The 17,123-nt window shown below is 39.6% G+C and overlaps 1 protein-coding gene across 1 annotated transcript in view; it reads right to left on the bottom strand.

The window, feature by feature from the left end:
• Nucleotides 1-3,538: 3,538 nt before the first annotated feature.
• dlc1 (DLC1 Rho GTPase activating protein) overlaps nucleotides 3,539-17,123 on the bottom strand; it is a 78,058-nt gene continuing 64,473 nt past the window's right edge. Inside the window, exons 8-17 of the mRNA XM_086156807.1 lie at nucleotides 13,709-15,363; nucleotides 12,761-12,940; nucleotides 11,033-11,192; nucleotides 10,306-10,513; nucleotides 9,586-9,802; nucleotides 9,032-9,146; nucleotides 7,815-8,030; nucleotides 6,757-6,974; nucleotides 6,247-6,420; nucleotides 3,539-6,156 (exon numbers count right to left, since the gene is read on the bottom strand). Coding sequence (XP_086012933.1) covers nucleotides 6,057-6,156; nucleotides 6,247-6,420; nucleotides 6,757-6,974; nucleotides 7,815-8,030; nucleotides 9,032-9,146; nucleotides 9,586-9,802; nucleotides 10,306-10,513; nucleotides 11,033-11,192; nucleotides 12,761-12,940; nucleotides 13,709-15,363 — 3,243 coding nt within the window. The 3' untranslated portion in view covers nucleotides 3,539-6,056. The remainder of the gene's footprint in view (nucleotides 6,157-6,246; nucleotides 6,421-6,756; nucleotides 6,975-7,814; nucleotides 8,031-9,031; nucleotides 9,147-9,585; nucleotides 9,803-10,305; nucleotides 10,514-11,032; nucleotides 11,193-12,760; nucleotides 12,941-13,708; nucleotides 15,364-17,123) is intronic.

Raw genomic sequence — 17,123 nt, 5'->3', positions numbered from 1 at the left:
GTGTTTTATTTTGGGAAGATCCTTAATCTTGTATTTTTGCTCTTTTGATCATGTGATGGGGCTCACAGGTGCTAGAGTCTATCCCACCTGTCATTGGGCAAGAGGCGGGGTACACTCTGGACTGGTCTCTAGTAGATAGCAGGGGCTTATATAGAGACAAAGAACCATTCAATATCTAAATCAGTGTTCAAAATTAACCGCTGTATGCTTTCGGACTGTTGGAGGAAACTCACATACACAAGGAGAACATCAGTCACTTTATTGAATTGTGTGAAATTCTGCCTTTGAGCCAAAGTGGAACCAGCAGCCTAAGGTAGTCCATCAGCAAGGTAACACAGACATCCGTTCTACTGACTAAACTATGATGAAAACGCCACACAGAAAGCGTGCCATCTCCTCAGGTGGTATCAAACCAGAGGCTTTGCTGTGAGGGAGAAGTTATAATCAGTAAAAGCCGCCCATCAGTTTTCCACTTGCATTGAAAAATAAACCCACTTCTTATCAGACCAATCCAGTCAAGTTAATGAGGAGACTTGAATTTCGATCTCTCACCTTAAGTGAGTTGATTTGAAATCTTTAACCTGAAAACACCTCATCTTTTCTTCTGTATTCATGCTATGCTCGAGTTGATGCCTGAGTTCACAGGTTTGTCTGTAGTGACACTGGTATAAACTTATTCAACTGTTATGTTACATTCATAGTTCAGTATGTTCTATCCAGTAACAGTTCTATGCAGCAACAGAGAACTATAGTGGAAGAGTTTCTTAACTTGTTTCTTAAGTTAAAAAGTACATTTTATTGTGTGATTTATGCAATATATTTTCTTTACACTGATACTGTGGGATACTGTTTGGAATTTATTTTTGGACAAAGGACTGAATTATTTTTATTGCTTTGAAGAGCTCCTCTTTTTCTTCTTTTTCTGGTTCATTTAGTCAATAAATGTGTTAACTATCAAGTCTCTATTATTTTGGTGAGACACCTAAGCTGTACCTCTCTCCTGAGCCTGGGTAGATGTTTAGTGCTTACAGGTCCAAGTCTACAAGCGCTATATAATATTTACAATCTACTCTTTTTGGTGGATTTGGTTTGGATTTTGGTTCCTCCCTGGTGAAGATATTATGAAAACCTACCTTCTGTGAACTTATAATGAACAAGTGCGAAAAGTCCTTCAGTTGTCTAAACTCACAGTCAGATGTGTGACCACAACTTGTACAGTATGTGCATAGGAAAGGTGTTTATTTCTTACAAACTGCTCTTTCTTCCCTTTGCAACTGTTTAAAACATAAAGGCGTACATTGACTCCGAGTTTACCCTTGAACCCCCACATTAATCAATGTACTCTGGAACAGGTCAGCTGTGGTACAACAGACCCCATTGTCTTCTGCTACATAAACCTGTTATGTAAGAAACAAGTGATATCACCATCTAGAAATCCAGTTAATACCCGCTGCACTTGGCTCACAACCCTGATTCAAACATGGATTTATTAGTGTGGAAAGAAGGCGAGACAGTCCAGTATGGCAATGTGGGAAATCCAACTAAGGGTCTCAGAAAGTTTAAGTACACTGAACAAACTAAAGAGTAAACAAATGATTTTTCCACTGAGATTATGATGGACTTAAGGGGAAAAAAAAACCAAAAATATACTTCTGAAAGGTTTTCTGCGTTGTGGCACGGATTTACACATTTTCTTTCACACACAGTTAGGCTCAGAAATATTTGGACAGTGACGCAAGCTTCATGATTTGGGATCTGCATGCCACCACATTGGATCTAAAATGAAATAACTACAACAGAATTGAAGTGCAGGGTTTAACATTTAATTCAAGGAGATGAAAAAAAATATATGATTAAATATGTAGGAATTGTAGGTAACTTTATAGAAATGCTCATCATCTCAGGGGCTCAAAAGTAATTGGACAAATAAACAACCCTAACATGTTACTTTTCAATGTTTTGTCGAAAATCCTTTGCAGGCAATGACTGCCTGAAGTCTGGAAACCATGGATACCACCAAAAGCTGGGTTTCCTCCTTTGTGATACTTTGCCAAACCTTTACTGCAGCGGTCTTTAGTTGTTGCTTGTTTGTGGGTCTTTCTACCTTAAGTTTTGCCTTGAGCAAGTGAAATGCATGCTCCGTTGGGTTGAGATCTGGTGATCAGCCATTGCAGTATATTACTACTTCTTTGCTTTAATAACTCCTGGGTTGCTTTTGCAGTATGTTTTGGATCATTGGGATCCAAGAGGCGGTGAGGAGCAGGAGGCAGAGCAATTGTCTTTGGAACCGAACTTTCCTGGTTCCATTCCCGGCTCCTCCTAGTGTGTTGAAGTGTCGGTTAGCAAGACACTGAACCCACAGCTGGTCGCCTACTGCTCATGTTTGATCCATGATGGGTTAATTGCAGAGATTAAATTTAGTCAATAAAGGATATATCATCATTGTCCATCTGTACTGTAAAGCACCGTCCAATCACCTTTGCTGCATTTGGCTGAATCTGAGCATGCATATCCCTATACACTTCAGAATTCATCCGGCTGCTTCTGTCTTTTGTCACATCATCGGTAAACAAAAGTGACCACGTGCCATTGGAAGCCATGCATGCCCATGCCATCACACTGCATCCACCATGTTTTTCAGAAGATGTGGTGTGCTTTGCTTGAATTCTTCTCCAAACTGTCTTCTTCTCATCATTCTGGTACAGGTTTATCTTAATCTCATCTATCCAAAGAGTGCTGTTCCAGAACTGGGCTGGCTTCTTCAGGTGTTTTTTGGCTTTTAAATTTTTGAGGCTGATTAATAGTTTGCACCTTGTGGTGAATCCTTTGTATTTTCTCTCCTGAAGTCTTCTCTTTATGGTAGACATAGATACAGATACACCTGCTTCCTGGAGTGTTCTTAACTTGAGTGGATGTTATGAAGGGTTTTTTTTTTCACCATGGAATGGATTCTGTGATCATCCACCACTGTCTTCTGTGGACTTCCAGGCCTTTTTGAGTTCCCAAGCTCACCAGTGCACTCATTTTTCTCAGAATGAACCAAACTGTTGGTTTGGCCATTCCTAACATTTCTGCTATCGCTCTGATGGATTTCTTATTTTTTATCAGCCTCAGGATGATGTGTTTCACCTCCATTGAGAGCTTCTTCGACTGCATGTTGTGTGTTCACAGCAACAGCTTAACCCTAACCTGGAATCAACTTCAGACGGTTTAACTGCATCATTGATAACTGGTTATGGAGGGAAGAGCCCATGCAGCCTTATTTATTTTTTTGCAGCCTTTCTGAGTCAATTGTCCAATTTCGGTTCCTTGAAAAAAGGCGACTATGTATTTAAGAACTGTAATTCCTAAACCCATTCTCCAATTTGGATGTGAATACTCCCAAATTACACGTGAGATATTATATATAGAGATATTATATAACCATATTGGTTATATAATTGTATCCTGAATATGTTTTTGTAAACATATAAAATAACAAAAATTGTGTCACTGTCTAAATATTTCTAGGCCAAACTGTAAATGACAAACATTATTATTTTGATACATTTAATAGTGCACTTTGATTAACCTGTACAGAAATAATATTAATAAAAAAGATATTTTTTCCACATTTCTGTTACACGAAGCTTAACATTTACAAATACATTAAAATAAAATGATACAAAACAAATATAATATATAAGGTATAAATATATTTGTTTTAAATTAACTGTCATGCGATATTTGGCAGAGACCAATTAAGTTACATTATGATATCAACCAACGCTTAGTGAATTACTGCATTAAAAATGCAAGCCCTCACAATGAAGCATGAACAAAGAAAGGTTAACTTTGCCACAAAGACCTGAACCTCTTACTCCATAAACACTGAAATACCGGGAGACAGAAAAGCTATAATAGAGTTGTTTTCCTTCCTTTGAAATCACACAAACATTCATTCATCTGTCTTCTTTACAGTAGAACCTGTAAAATCGCCACCTTTATAAAAGGACCTTTCTCTGTTGAACTGTAATTGTTTTACATATAGGACTAGTCAGAGGTTACAGTTGAAAATGTGCATTGTTATATCCTGTTCACATGTCAATAAAGTTATTGATTTTTTTTTCCTTATTTCCTTATAGAATACAAGTGATAGGCTCATGCAATAAAAGAAATGGGAATTTACTGTGCTCTTTGATAACTTCTATCATAATTTCATTTCGGAGTTTAAGCTCAATATTGCAAAGGGAATTCTTTTAGCTCTTTTCCTAACCTTGGTCAATTTATAAGGATGTATCCAGTCTCAAGCACAAATAATGTACCATATTTTCTGAACTATAAATCGCTCTTTTTTCATGGTTTGGCTGGTCCTGGGACTTATACTCAGGTGCAACTTATATATAAAAATATATACAGTAATTTTGCATGTTCGCGGCTAATCGCAGGCTAAAAGCTAGATGGCCACAGCCAGAGGAACAGGTTCACAAATGGGTGCTTGTCAATGTGCAGTTACAGCTTGACGCTCAGGTAGCTGCCAAGGCGATTAATGTAAATTACTTTATGGGAGGAGCTTTTGGTGTTACAACTACATGAAGCGCAACCAACTCTCTATCAGATCATGGACAACGAAGTCCCAAAATCAGCCGTGCTGAAAAGGAAACGGCACGCCGTCTAACTCTAGAATTGGCGGAGTTGCTCAGAAGTGACACAGATGATGAAAAAATTCAATGGATGTGATTTGGAGTGAGATCGAGTATGAAAAACTTGTTATGCGATGTAGTTTATGCTACAGTTATCTGAATAGCTGTTAAGATGTTATGTCAACCAACCAGACACCTGTTCAGTTGTTCTCTATTCTATTGTTAGCACTACTGTAACAACCCCACAGTGCTGTTTAGAGGAGTGTTCGGAGTTGTGATTTCCTACTGGCTGTGAATGTGTTTTGGGATGAGAGAAAGTGGCAGGGTGCGAGGAGAGAGTGTTGAGAAGATTAAGTGGAGCAGCTGTTGCTTAATTTTTATAATTATTCTAATAAAGATAGGGTTTAACCAGCAAATAGTCATTGTTGGGCACGTCCGCTCGGAAATTACACCGTAACTTTCCTTTCAAGGTGAAATGTTTGTTTGTGGTGTCTGCTTTTATCAAATAAATTCCTCAAAAAATGCGGTCAGTGCGACTTATGTTTTTTTCTTCTTCATTATGCATTTTTCGGCTGGTGGGACTTACTTGGGAGCGACTTATAGTCATAGAAAATACGGTAATTTGGGTTTTTGTTGTTCATGAATAATTGGATGTTGGATGATAAAACACGCAATATAGCTCAACTATTTTTAAGGAAATTGTGGTAACCTGCGATGTGAGTAAATTACACCCTTTTTTTCTCTTTTTGGTGAACCTGCACCATCTCATCTGTCTCTTCTGACACCTCTCAATAGATAATCAAAAACACTCTGTTGCCAGGCACTTTTATCACTATTCCCTTTCTGTTGTCTCCACTAAGTCTGTATATTGCCAGCACATTAACATCTTCATCCAATAATTCATTAGTCTGTGGAATAAAACACGATCCACTGATTCTCCTGTACTTAGCTAACAAAAAAAAAAGGCAGGGTCATGTAACACTGACATGAACTGTACATGGGAACAGAATAGTGTATGTATATATTGCAAGAAATATGTCGGTAACATTTTGTTGCTTTTCAACACAAGCTCTCGCTCACATACACATAAGTTGAATCCCCATGCTTCTCAGAAGCAATAGCACCCTTTGGATAAAGTTGAAATGTTACGTTCTGTTTAGTCAAATCATCCTTTGGCTCTAAGAAATGTCTATGTACACTTAGCAGTACACTTAGACACCATAATTATATCTTCAATGAAAACATTCATCTGTTGTGATATAATCGGAGCAAAAAGTCCTTCAATTAAGGGTCCAGGTGTGACCTTTATAAGTGAAGATCCATTTTTTTTCTCTCTGTTGGAAAGGCTAAAATAAGTCATTTCAAGTCCACAGTAGGATCCGATGATTCAATAGTCTGGGGTTCTGTGTTTTGTCCGCAGATAAACAAGTTTTCTCATTTGTCCACGGGCAAAGTGAATGAGTCACGTATTCGTGCCACCTCAGCAGCACACAAGTGTCCATACAGTTTATTGTACCACTCTGGGAAACGGCCCCTGAATAAGAAGGAAATAAACATGTCAGTCAAGTTTGATAAGCAATTGTCATAAGTAAAGCCAAACTTGTGAACAGCAACTGCAACTCACCGGCAATCAACCCTGGATAAGTGTGTAAGTCTGGATTTGTTGGCTCCACAGGACTCAATAAAGTAGCGTGAGGTAAGGACATTGGCACGCACACCCACCACTGGCACTCCTGCTATATCCACAGATGTACACACAAGTCCGCATGCCCCTTTTGGCAGGTCTGTTACCCATGTTCTGGTACAAAACAGTAAAGCATATGAATGAATATATTAAATAAATTTAGTTTAGAATAATTACATTTTAGTGTTAGGAGTACATGCAAAACTCACTATTTAGAAAACCCTATTTTATTTTCATATACAGTTAACACACATCTAAGACATTCAATACACATGATAAGGTGTACACAACAAGTGATTTAAAAAGTAAGACTCTGAGGCCCAAGAATTATCATTATCTCTGTTGTCCATGTTATGCAATGTAATAAATTAGACTGGTTATCAATAGAGTTTAGAGGGATTAAATACATAGATATAAAGTGCAGCAAGAGGGAATAATAGTCATTTCTACCTGAGCACCAGGTGGTCTATTGTGGGATGTGGGGCCATTGTGTTTCTAACATAGTGGTACACGTCAGTCCTATCATCTAGGGTTTCCAGCACACGACTCTCACAAAGATCTTCATCCCAGTGGCCCTGTTCCCGTAGAACCCGTGTCAGGATTTCCCCAGGACTTGCAGGCACCTCCACAGTCACCTTCCATAGCCTCAATGGAAAGCCGTCGTGCACCTATACACATAAATGGAAGATTTCAATTACATACTGATCTCCGATTTTTTGCCTAGTAGCTTGGAGAAAAGACACAAATACAAATGATGTATAGTTAAAGCCAGAAATAAGTTAATACTCTGTGCTTACCTAGCTACGATAAACTCCTAAATTTACAGTAAGTAGTTGTCGACACATTCCTACATGAATATGTCACTTTGAAATATGCTTCACAAGTTGTCTGACAAAGTTAATCAAATTTGTTACAATAGGAGACTGTCTCTTGAAATAACTGAATAAATAAAAAAGAACAATTTGGTAAACGCACAGTTCATGGTTTATGCAGAGAATCCTATCAGTCATGTTATAGGAATTATTAAATGTGATGCACTTTAGTCAGCTGCTTTTTTCTGCTGTCAGATGATAAAGAACACACAGTCTCTTTGACTTGTGACTCTAGCAAAGATAATCTCATACCAAGACTGTACAGCCTAGACACAGGAAATGCAGGCCTGGGATAATGGCATGTGTACGGTTGTGCCTGAGAGTGATGTCACTCTGGGATAAACTCCAGCAGTGGGATGGGAATGAGCGAGTCAAGAGCAAGGTCAGTTTCACACGGACATGCTCCAGTGCAGGAAACCCATAACTGCTGGTTTTCCACAAGATATTTAGAGAATTCAAAGTAAGGGAATGTCAGATAGATGGCAGGAAAAGACAGAAGTACACTGTTTGCTCAATAGATGATGACTTCCTTAAAGACTGACAGATCGTTTTTACTCAATAATTCACATTTCAAGAGTGTCTGAAATTTTGGCTGGCAATAAATAGAATGATAAGACATGACAACTTAAGTCGTACCTTCCTGTAAGCCAGCTCAGCATGCTCAGGGGTAGAGAGGCTGTCATAACCTTTAAACTTGTCCTTGGCTTCTTTGAGGAGAGAATCCAAACTGTCCTGTAAGAAGGACCTGAAACCTCTTTGTCCAACCTCTTCACTTGTTAGCTCCTCCAACCGTTTTGGCAAAAGAGCCTGCTCCACATACGAGTTCCTGCAGCGATTCATTTCCTCTGGGATCTGGGGGGTGGAGGAATATGAGGTTTCAAACACTTATTTTTATTTTAGACGTATAAGACATTCCTGAATTGTATCATTAGATTTTACTTCTGCTTTACATTTTGCTTTACATTTTTTGGCAGTTAAGATGTTTTAAAAGTCATCAACATGTAACATCTTAATCAGGATGCCCATGTTGGCAGGTATATCTAGTACATCGCAGTTTTATCTCCCTGCATGCCCATCTTCACTTCTCATCAGTTTCCTCTCCTTATACCTGTCAGCTATCTTCAAAACTAAGAATATATGGGTGCAAGAAAGGCATGCATTAAATAAGGCTTTGTCAAAGTAATATATTTCTGAAATGAGGGCAAACTGGAGTCCACTATTTAATGGACTTTCCCTCCTTTATTAGCATTTATGAGTTAATTAGTCAAATTATAAGTCATTAATTCTGTAGCTAATTCATTTTCTTCTCGATACGACCAGGACAGGAAGATAGGAAGTGCTCACAGTCTAATATGGCTTTGAACAATAATGGGTCACAGTATGCCACGCTAGTATGAACTGTTGCACGTCAGAACACTGCAGAGGGAAGGACTTAAAGAGTTGGGTTGAGTGGAGTTTTATGATTTTTTCCAATTATTTACTGTTTGTCGAGTCGAGTGCTATTATTGTAGAAAAACAGAACGGCTACTTCGGCTACAGAATACTTATTGGTCATGTAAGATATAGATGTAGTTCTTGCACATCAGCTTCAGACAGTATATTGACATTTAAAACAGACATTTATTGTGGGTAATAATACTGCTTATGTAAAAGACAGGCTGGATAAGATCAAAGTATTATGTAACCCAAGGCAATATGTGTTTACAGAACAAACACTGGCCAACCAGGTGTTTGAAATTGCTCTGAAAGGTAGGATCTGACTCCTGGTGCAATTTTACCAAAGTCACTAAACCAGGTCATTTTTGTCTTAATTTTCAAGTTCATTTTCAGTTCTTTTGGTATCAACGACTGACCCGGAAGAGTTTCCTGCACTCCTGAATCATGTGTGCCAGACCATGTGTGGCAGCCAGATTCTCATTCAGGTCTCTCTGGTCTGGCTTCCCGAGTGTCTGCTTCCTGTTTATCACCCTATGAGGAAGAGGAAGAAAAGGAAGAGAAGTGGACAAGGCAAAGTTAATAACAGCATTCATTACTCAGAAGTCGAACATAAAAAGATGGCAGGGACTAAGGGTGAATATAATAGTTGGAGCAGTTCGTTAAATATGTTTGATTAACTCTCTTCAAATAAGTGACAACGGAATTGAATGTTGTAATTAGATGAAGATTTTTATGTAACCCTATCAAGCTGCGCTCTCTTCCTTCCCCTTCTCTGTCCTCCATCTGCGGTATCCTGCTCTTTTGTGTCTTCAGAATGACCCTTTCCTGTTTTTACATTGACACTATATCAACAACCTGTTATGCAACCTGGCGTAAAAATAAATGTGGCACTGCTTGCAAAAGAAAACTGCGTTATCAGATGATTACCTCTATGGTGTATATACAAATATACAAGCACAGAATGGTTCACCTTGGTGAGGAGCTCTCCTTGCGGCGCAGTGTATTGAGGTGGAAAACTGATGGGGCAAGACAAACAGCCAGGTTGGTTGGCGTCATCTGGTTCTCTGTCACACTGGCTGTAACATCGCTGAGTAGACACAACAGCGTCTGCAGTGCCTCTCTATTCTCGTCGGGGAGCAGAAGGACAGTGGCGCGTGTGGCTTGTAGACGAAGTTCTTTGGGCATATCTGTAGAGGAGGCGGAGAAGAGTTTTGTGTTTTTAAATAACACATTTTAAGTGCATTGTCGAAAAGACATCAAAACTCATATATTATTGTTTGGTCTTTTTGTTCACTGTTGTTTTCATGGCAAGGTGGGGTGTGAGACATGTCCGCAAAGTGCTACGGAAGGCTATATCAGTGCATATTGGATGCTTTATTTTTATATATATATATATATATATATATATATATATATATATATATATAATATAAATATATATTTTTACCTGATGTAAAAAGGTATTTGGCTGCAAGTGTTGACATAATGAAAATCAATTTGAGAGGCTGTTGATTTACAGCAAAGATGAGCAGATGCTGTATCGGTGTAGATATACATTGACACTTTTCAGCACATTTGACAGGACATCTGCAAATTGCAGTGCTAAAACACCACCAACGACGCCCAACACTACCAAATTCTTCTGTATTTCTTAAGTCTGTGCACTTCAAAAATACATCCGTATTCTTACACTGATAGATCTGAAGGAAAGTTTCAGACAGCTTGCTGGTGAGTAGAGGCTCTGGTAAATCTCTGAAGTACTGCTTCAACATGTCTGCAACATCATAGGCAGATTGGCCCTCGTAGCTTATTCCTCCCCCATCTGCACCGCTTGCTTCATTCATCTGACGCAAAGCTTGGATTCGGGATTTAACCCCAGATTTTCTGAAAAGACCCACCTGGATTGCAAAGAGAAGAGTGGTTACATCATACACAATGTGATAAACTGGCTTTGTGTTTGAATCCCTATTGTGGTGACAGTATGGAGTATCCAAAATAATTTATGTGCCCAAAGCAGACAAAGTCTTCGGCGGCGCTAGATTAAGCAGTTGAACGATAATACCCATTCACGACCTACCAAATCCAAAGCATATGGTCATTACTGTTACGTAACAGGCTTTTTTGCTGTATTTTTTCAATATATACCACAAAACCCTATTTGTAATTGTTACTCAGGGGCTCTGAAGGAATGAATCAACCTCATTTCTACCTTTCACATTGTCTGTTGACATTCCTAAACCCCTTGCTTCAGTTTAAATGTCATGGTAGGAGATTTGGCTGATTGCAGAAATTGCTATGTTCAGATATGTAATTATATCTTGTTCATGACCTGACCTGATAAACCAGAACTTTGCACATTTTGGTGAATGATAACATCTACAGTAAATGTGGGTTCAATGTATAATTCTTCATGTTACCTGATCAAGACATTGGTTTCGCAAGTAGCGCATGGCCTGCTGAATGCCCTGAGGAAGGGGCTGACCAGTTCGCTGAACGATGACTTGTAGTGGCACACCGAACACATTCCTATCTTTGTAGTCACGAACCTTGATCCGCTTCATGAATTTAGGAACAGCCCTTCAATAAACAAACACAACAACCCCATTTATTGTTCGCTTATAGAAATGTTGCCAAAATCATAGATATGTATAGTCTTCATCGATATTCTCCTTGCATTTGTCCTTCCATGAGATAATGCGTTTAGACATGTGTACAGTACAAAAAATAAATAATAATCATTTGATATGATGTATAATAATTCCAAATCTGTATTACTGTGAGTTTGTTCAGAAATTACTTTGTCAGAAAAATGTGTTACAAAATAATCAGTATTTCATTATCCTTACACTGAAATAAAACACACCCCGCATGTGTGTTTAAAGGCATGCGGGTGTTACCACAAGTTCACAATCACAACAAGCCAAGGGTAAAAAGACACAAAAAATACCTTAAACTGATTAATATTGCATTTACATTGCATTTTAAACATATAACCAGGAATTTATGGTTGAATATTCATCTGTATGTGTTTAGTAAAGTATGTGATGCAGAACTCAAGACAGGCCGGTCATTGAAAGTGTAGGCATTCATAAGTCTGAGACGGCTTCTGAGAACCAATTTGGGAATAAATGGAAAAGGAGCATATCGTGATCCCAGCCCGGAATTTTGAATATGTGTGGGCCTCCAGCTGCCAACAAGTGGCTTCTGTTTTTTCCGTGAACCCCAGCCTGTTATAAGACAGCTTTATACTCCCGTCCAAAGGGGGGCCTTGAGGACAAGAAAAAAGGAAGTCGAAAATATTCTCGTGATTTTTTGCTTTTAGTCAAAATTCTTCACACACAGTATCCACGATGTTTTGCTATATAAGTCAACATTGATTATATGACTGATGTGGATGTATGGCTGCTGAGTTCAGTTTAGTTGAATTACATTGCTTGCAATTAGTTTCATCAGTTGTTTTTTGTAAGGTAGCTATGTTAGTATCTGGAGTTTGCCACTACTTTTACAAAGCCACCTGCTATGCAATGTAAGAAAAACTTTAAATGTTTTCAAATACCTTGAGATTAAAAAAAAGAAAGCTATAATATACATAGCAAATGCACGTTGATAGTCTCAATATGCGCTATAGATGATATATTCTTTAGCAAAAAACTGAAAACAAGACATAAGGTAAAACTCATAAATAGTAAAAAAGGAAAGACACCTTCCTTCCTGCAGCGCAACACTTTGTGTGTGAACTACAATGATTGCACTTTGAAAAAGCGACAATGTAAACCCCTTCCCCGCAATTACAGGTCTGGGAAAGGAATGTGAAACCAAACCTCTGAAGACAGCCATCACCATTCTCTGCAATAACCTAGACTGGAGGAAATTTAAATGGAACTGCAATGGAGGGTTTTGTGTAGGATGGATTCATGTATGAATGAATCTAAGTTTGAGGAACTTTAAAACTTACCCATAAAGGGGTATAATCATAAGTGTAAGGTTTGATTTCGTTTTTATTACCTCCTGATTTTACTGAACTACGGTGTTGGATTACATAAAGTCTTATTATGACTCACTAAATCATCATTGTTGCTCGCTCCATACAGTGGATTAGATTTGTGAATGACTTTTAAGCTTTTAGTTGCCTAAAATCAACTTACCAACTGAAGCCATGTTTGTTTGTAGGGGTGTGGCTCTCCAGCAGACCAGTGAGCTGCAGCAGAGAGAGCTTTTGAAGGAGATTCATCTGGAGCACAGACTGGCAGCTAATCTGGAGCTGGGCTGAGGCCAAACTGGGTCGATGGGAGTTTTGGAAGCTCTGCCATCTGAGTTTCTGTGGCCTGGGGTTTGAAGGATGAGACAAATGGAGACAATTAGACTAGATAAAAAAAAACACACACACAAAAAAAAAAAAACAACTGACAAAAGCATGTCATTTGTAAAGTCAGAGATGCAATGTGCATATATAAACTTATGAAACATAAAGCCACCATCATATTACCAGTATCGGTTAGTGAATGATCAGTTTAAGGATTACAGGGATTTATAAACCCATCAAGAGACTGTTGAGAACCAATGCCCCTAAGTATAATTCTGCTTGTGGATTCCTGAAGGAGTAACAACTCTCCCCATGGAGACCAAGCAGCATTCCTGACGATTCAACGCAATTACATAAGGAGAGAAGTCATAGTTATTCTCTGTTTATCTTTTGCTGTCACATTTTCTAGAAACCTTTTTGGTAGTGCTTCAGAGTATGCTTTTTTAGGGGTAGGAGAATTCCGTTTTTGCCCTCATTCTTTATGTGCTGAGGTTATGTTTGCCAGAAATTATACAGAAACAAAAGGCAGCTTTACTTTTACTTTGATGAAGAGTCCATTCACTTACACTACCTTAAAATACTAACAATGTTTCTACAAAATCTAACAATACAAGTTTCATACAGTTACTTCCATGAAAATCACGTTCAAGTGGAAGAGTATCAAAGAATAGTTGTTGTTGATACCACTTAAAAATCTCCCTAAAAGTAGTTAGCTATTAGATAGAAAATGTAACCATGTAAAATGGGCACTAGTATTACATTATTACATTAGACAGTTTTCTTTACTGACCTGCTAGTTCTTGTTAAAGATGCTCCGACACCAGAATCTCTTCTCTCTCTCATCCCCTCCTCTCCCTCACCCAGTGGATTCCCAGTGCTGTCTTGATCACTTCCATTTTCAGTCTCTTCCAGCTGGTTCTGAAGAGGAGAGGATGGGCACGGGGATGCTGAGTCCAGTGCTGAATCAGAATCTCCTTCCTCCTCTTCATCTTCCTCTTCCTCCTCTTCCTCTCCGGCCACAGCTTCTGACCAAACATTGACAAAATGCTGCAGGCCGCGGACATGTTGCAGCATTTCTTCCAGTTTCTGTTTATCCCCGTCCTCTTCATCCACTGCCTCTTCTCTTTCAGCATATGGGACATTGTCATAAAAACTGAGGCGACTATCGACAGAGCCTGAAGAAATGTGACGATGTCGTGTATTTCGCTGCCCTCTGAGGATCACTGAGTTTCCATTGTCGTTCCCATTGTTATTGCATGAACCCCCATCCTGAAGGGCTGTTGGGAAAGTACCAGGTTTGTGACCTTGCGGTAAGTAGAAGAAGATCATGCCATCCTTTTCTTCTCCCTCGATTCTCCCACCATTATCCTGAACACTGTGATTATTCTTATGATTCTGCTCATCAGCTGTCATCCCCTTACTGGCTTGATGTGGGACTGATGGGCCTGATTTGGAAATTGTTGTTCTGTGTGATGTGTGATGGAGTATGCTGAAAGGATCAAAACCCTCCAGATACATTCCTCCTCTTTTACCCAAGCCTGCTGCTGTACTGTGACTACGTGCCCTTGTCACTGGGCTTGGTGTGCTAACAGCACTTCCGCTGCTGGCTTCAGAATGACTACTACCAGTGCTGCCATTGCTAGTTTGAGTGGAGTACAACACCGAACGATTCCTGTTAAGTGTCATAGTTTGAGTTGGAATGTGATGGTGATTAAGAGCCTGGTTGAGATTGATACTAGAAATATCCACACAGTTCAGCACTTGCAATTTTTCATCATCCAGACCCTCTTTAATAACAGGGCCACTGATCTCGAGTTTCCCTCCACTGGCACTCCCTTTCTTCTTTCTTTTCGAGGATTTGCTGCTCCGAAGCCGTAGACTCTCCATGCGCTTGAGAAAGCTCTTGGCTCGAGAACGTGTGCTTTTACCTGTGCCACCAACTTGGTCCAGGTTCCCTCCAAGTCCTCCAATACCTATTTTAACATCAAACGTGAACTGTCCAATTGATTCCAAGGGTGACGGGGGCAAACCATCTGACAGAGAGTCTTCGTTGGCACATCCCGACCCACCTGTACCTGACGATGAACACATGCTAGCCACAGAACTTGCACGGGTTGCACCAGCAGGTATGACTTCATTTGACAAGTGAAGAGTTGCATCATGGCTCTTCTCTTCTCCTCTTCCTCCACTTCCACTGCTGTGGATAGAGCCCACTTCAGGCTGTTCACTGAGATCTGTCAGCACACTCTCGGAACTGTTTCCTTCACATAGAGCAAGCTTGCTTTTTTGGTTTACTTGGTCTTTTACAAATGGCAGTTGTGTGGCATCCTTGTACAGTGTCGAAAAGACCTCCAGCTCCTCCATACGAGACCAGCGCTTACTGTCTCTCTGGAAGGTCCAACGACCACTAATAGCACAAGGTTCATCCTCATCGGAGTCCTCACTCTGAATAAAGCAGAGAAAAACAATGAAAAAAAATAGAAATATAAAGGATCAAAAGATAACTGAAAGGCATGGAGATGAGCAATTATAAAAAATATGCAGTGTAACATTTTCGATTTCTATTTCAATCTTCTTTATCTTGATCCATGAAACTTTCCCAATTCACATACCGTAATTTCTGGACGATAAGCCGTGACTTTTTTCACGTATGCGGCTAATGTTTGGACTTCTTTTTGGGGGGGGGGGGGGGGGGGGGGGGAGTACCAAGCTTCACGCCGCTAAAACATTTATCCTTGTCACATTGGACCGATGAAATGACCAGGAATTTTCACCGAAGAAGACGACTTTGACGGTTTGAGTGCTCAGGAGGAAGACCAAGATAGCGATCGGCTAGCCGGTGCGGCTTGTATTGAGGTGCGCTCAATAGTCTGGAAATTACGGTACTTCATTTTTGATTCATACTAATGATTAACTTTATGAATAAGAACACTGGGCAGGTGGTGCAGTGGTTAGCGCTTCAGCCTCACAGCTGCTAATGAGTGACAAGGGGGCCTCTCTGTGTGGAGTTTGCATGTTCTCCCTGTGTCTGCACAGGTTTTCTCCAGTTTCCTCATGCAGGCCAAAAACATGCAGCAGGTTAATTGGAAAAAATTGGTAAAATTGTCCCGGATGAGTGAATATCTGTCTGTATATGTGGCCCTGCGATTGACTGGTGACCAGTCCAGCATGTCCTCCAGCATCCCCTGCGACCCTGAGTGCAGGATAAGCCGCAGACAAGGGATGGATGAATACTAGGCTTGTGTAAAATGCTTACATAAGCAGAGGTAAGAGGAGAAAAAAATAGCGAAGAATTTAGTTGTTGTTTTTGGCTACATACCCACTTAAGAAATTGTGATCTTACATTTGTTTATGAGGGATTTAACTTAATGGAGTCAAGACAATAGCTAGCCAGGAAATGGATCTCAAAATGTCCTACCTCATTGGACGTTCGACACAATACACAGACAAGACAAAAGAAAATAAACTTGGTAATAGTAAGCCACTTGAAGCAACCATGCACCTAGTTGAAATGCACCTCCCAACAATCTCTAGTTAATGCATTTTTGGCCCTGAAGGGAATACACTTCCTTAAGGCCTACCTATGATACGATTATCCCAGAATAATGACAAGTGAAATGTATCAAAACAATCAGCAACCCTTTTAGAAAGAAGACACTAAGGGAAACTACAAAAAAAAAAATCATTGACAATTCTAGAACAGGGAGTATCAGTCAGTTTTTTGGACATTTGTTTTCTAGTGTGTGTCAACTTATGTTGGCTGGAGGATGAGGTAACCAAAGTATCCATTTTATTTAACAGTTAATTTGACCAAGGAGCCTCAATTATATGTCAACATTCCTCCAACAACATTTGCAGGATGTTGACACACACACACACACACACACACACACACACACACACACACACACACACACACACACACACACACACACACACACACACACACACACACACACACACACACAGATAGAAATACCAAGCAAAAGCAGAGATATGGAGATTCCAAGGATGTTGACTGTTAAGACATGTGGGATCAATGCATTCCTAAGCTGTTGGGACACAAAGATGGTAAAAGAGGACTGTTCTACTCTGTTGACTCCTGAAATGAAAGGTGAAACCAAAGGGTCACCTCAATAGAATCCCACCTCATGGTGAACAAGAATCTTCCAATGTAGCTCTTAAGGTAATGAGGAATGAAATTA

The sequence above is a fragment of the Fistularia commersonii genome, chromosome 12 (assembly GCF_037954325.1).
Source record: "Fistularia commersonii isolate RoL2024-O1a breed Wild chromosome 12, RoL_Fcom_v1.0, whole genome shotgun sequence".
In the NCBI taxonomy this organism is placed as follows: Eukaryota; Metazoa; Chordata; class Actinopteri; order Syngnathiformes; family Fistulariidae; genus Fistularia; species Fistularia commersonii.
This window is presented reverse-complemented; position numbering and strand designations above follow the sequence as displayed.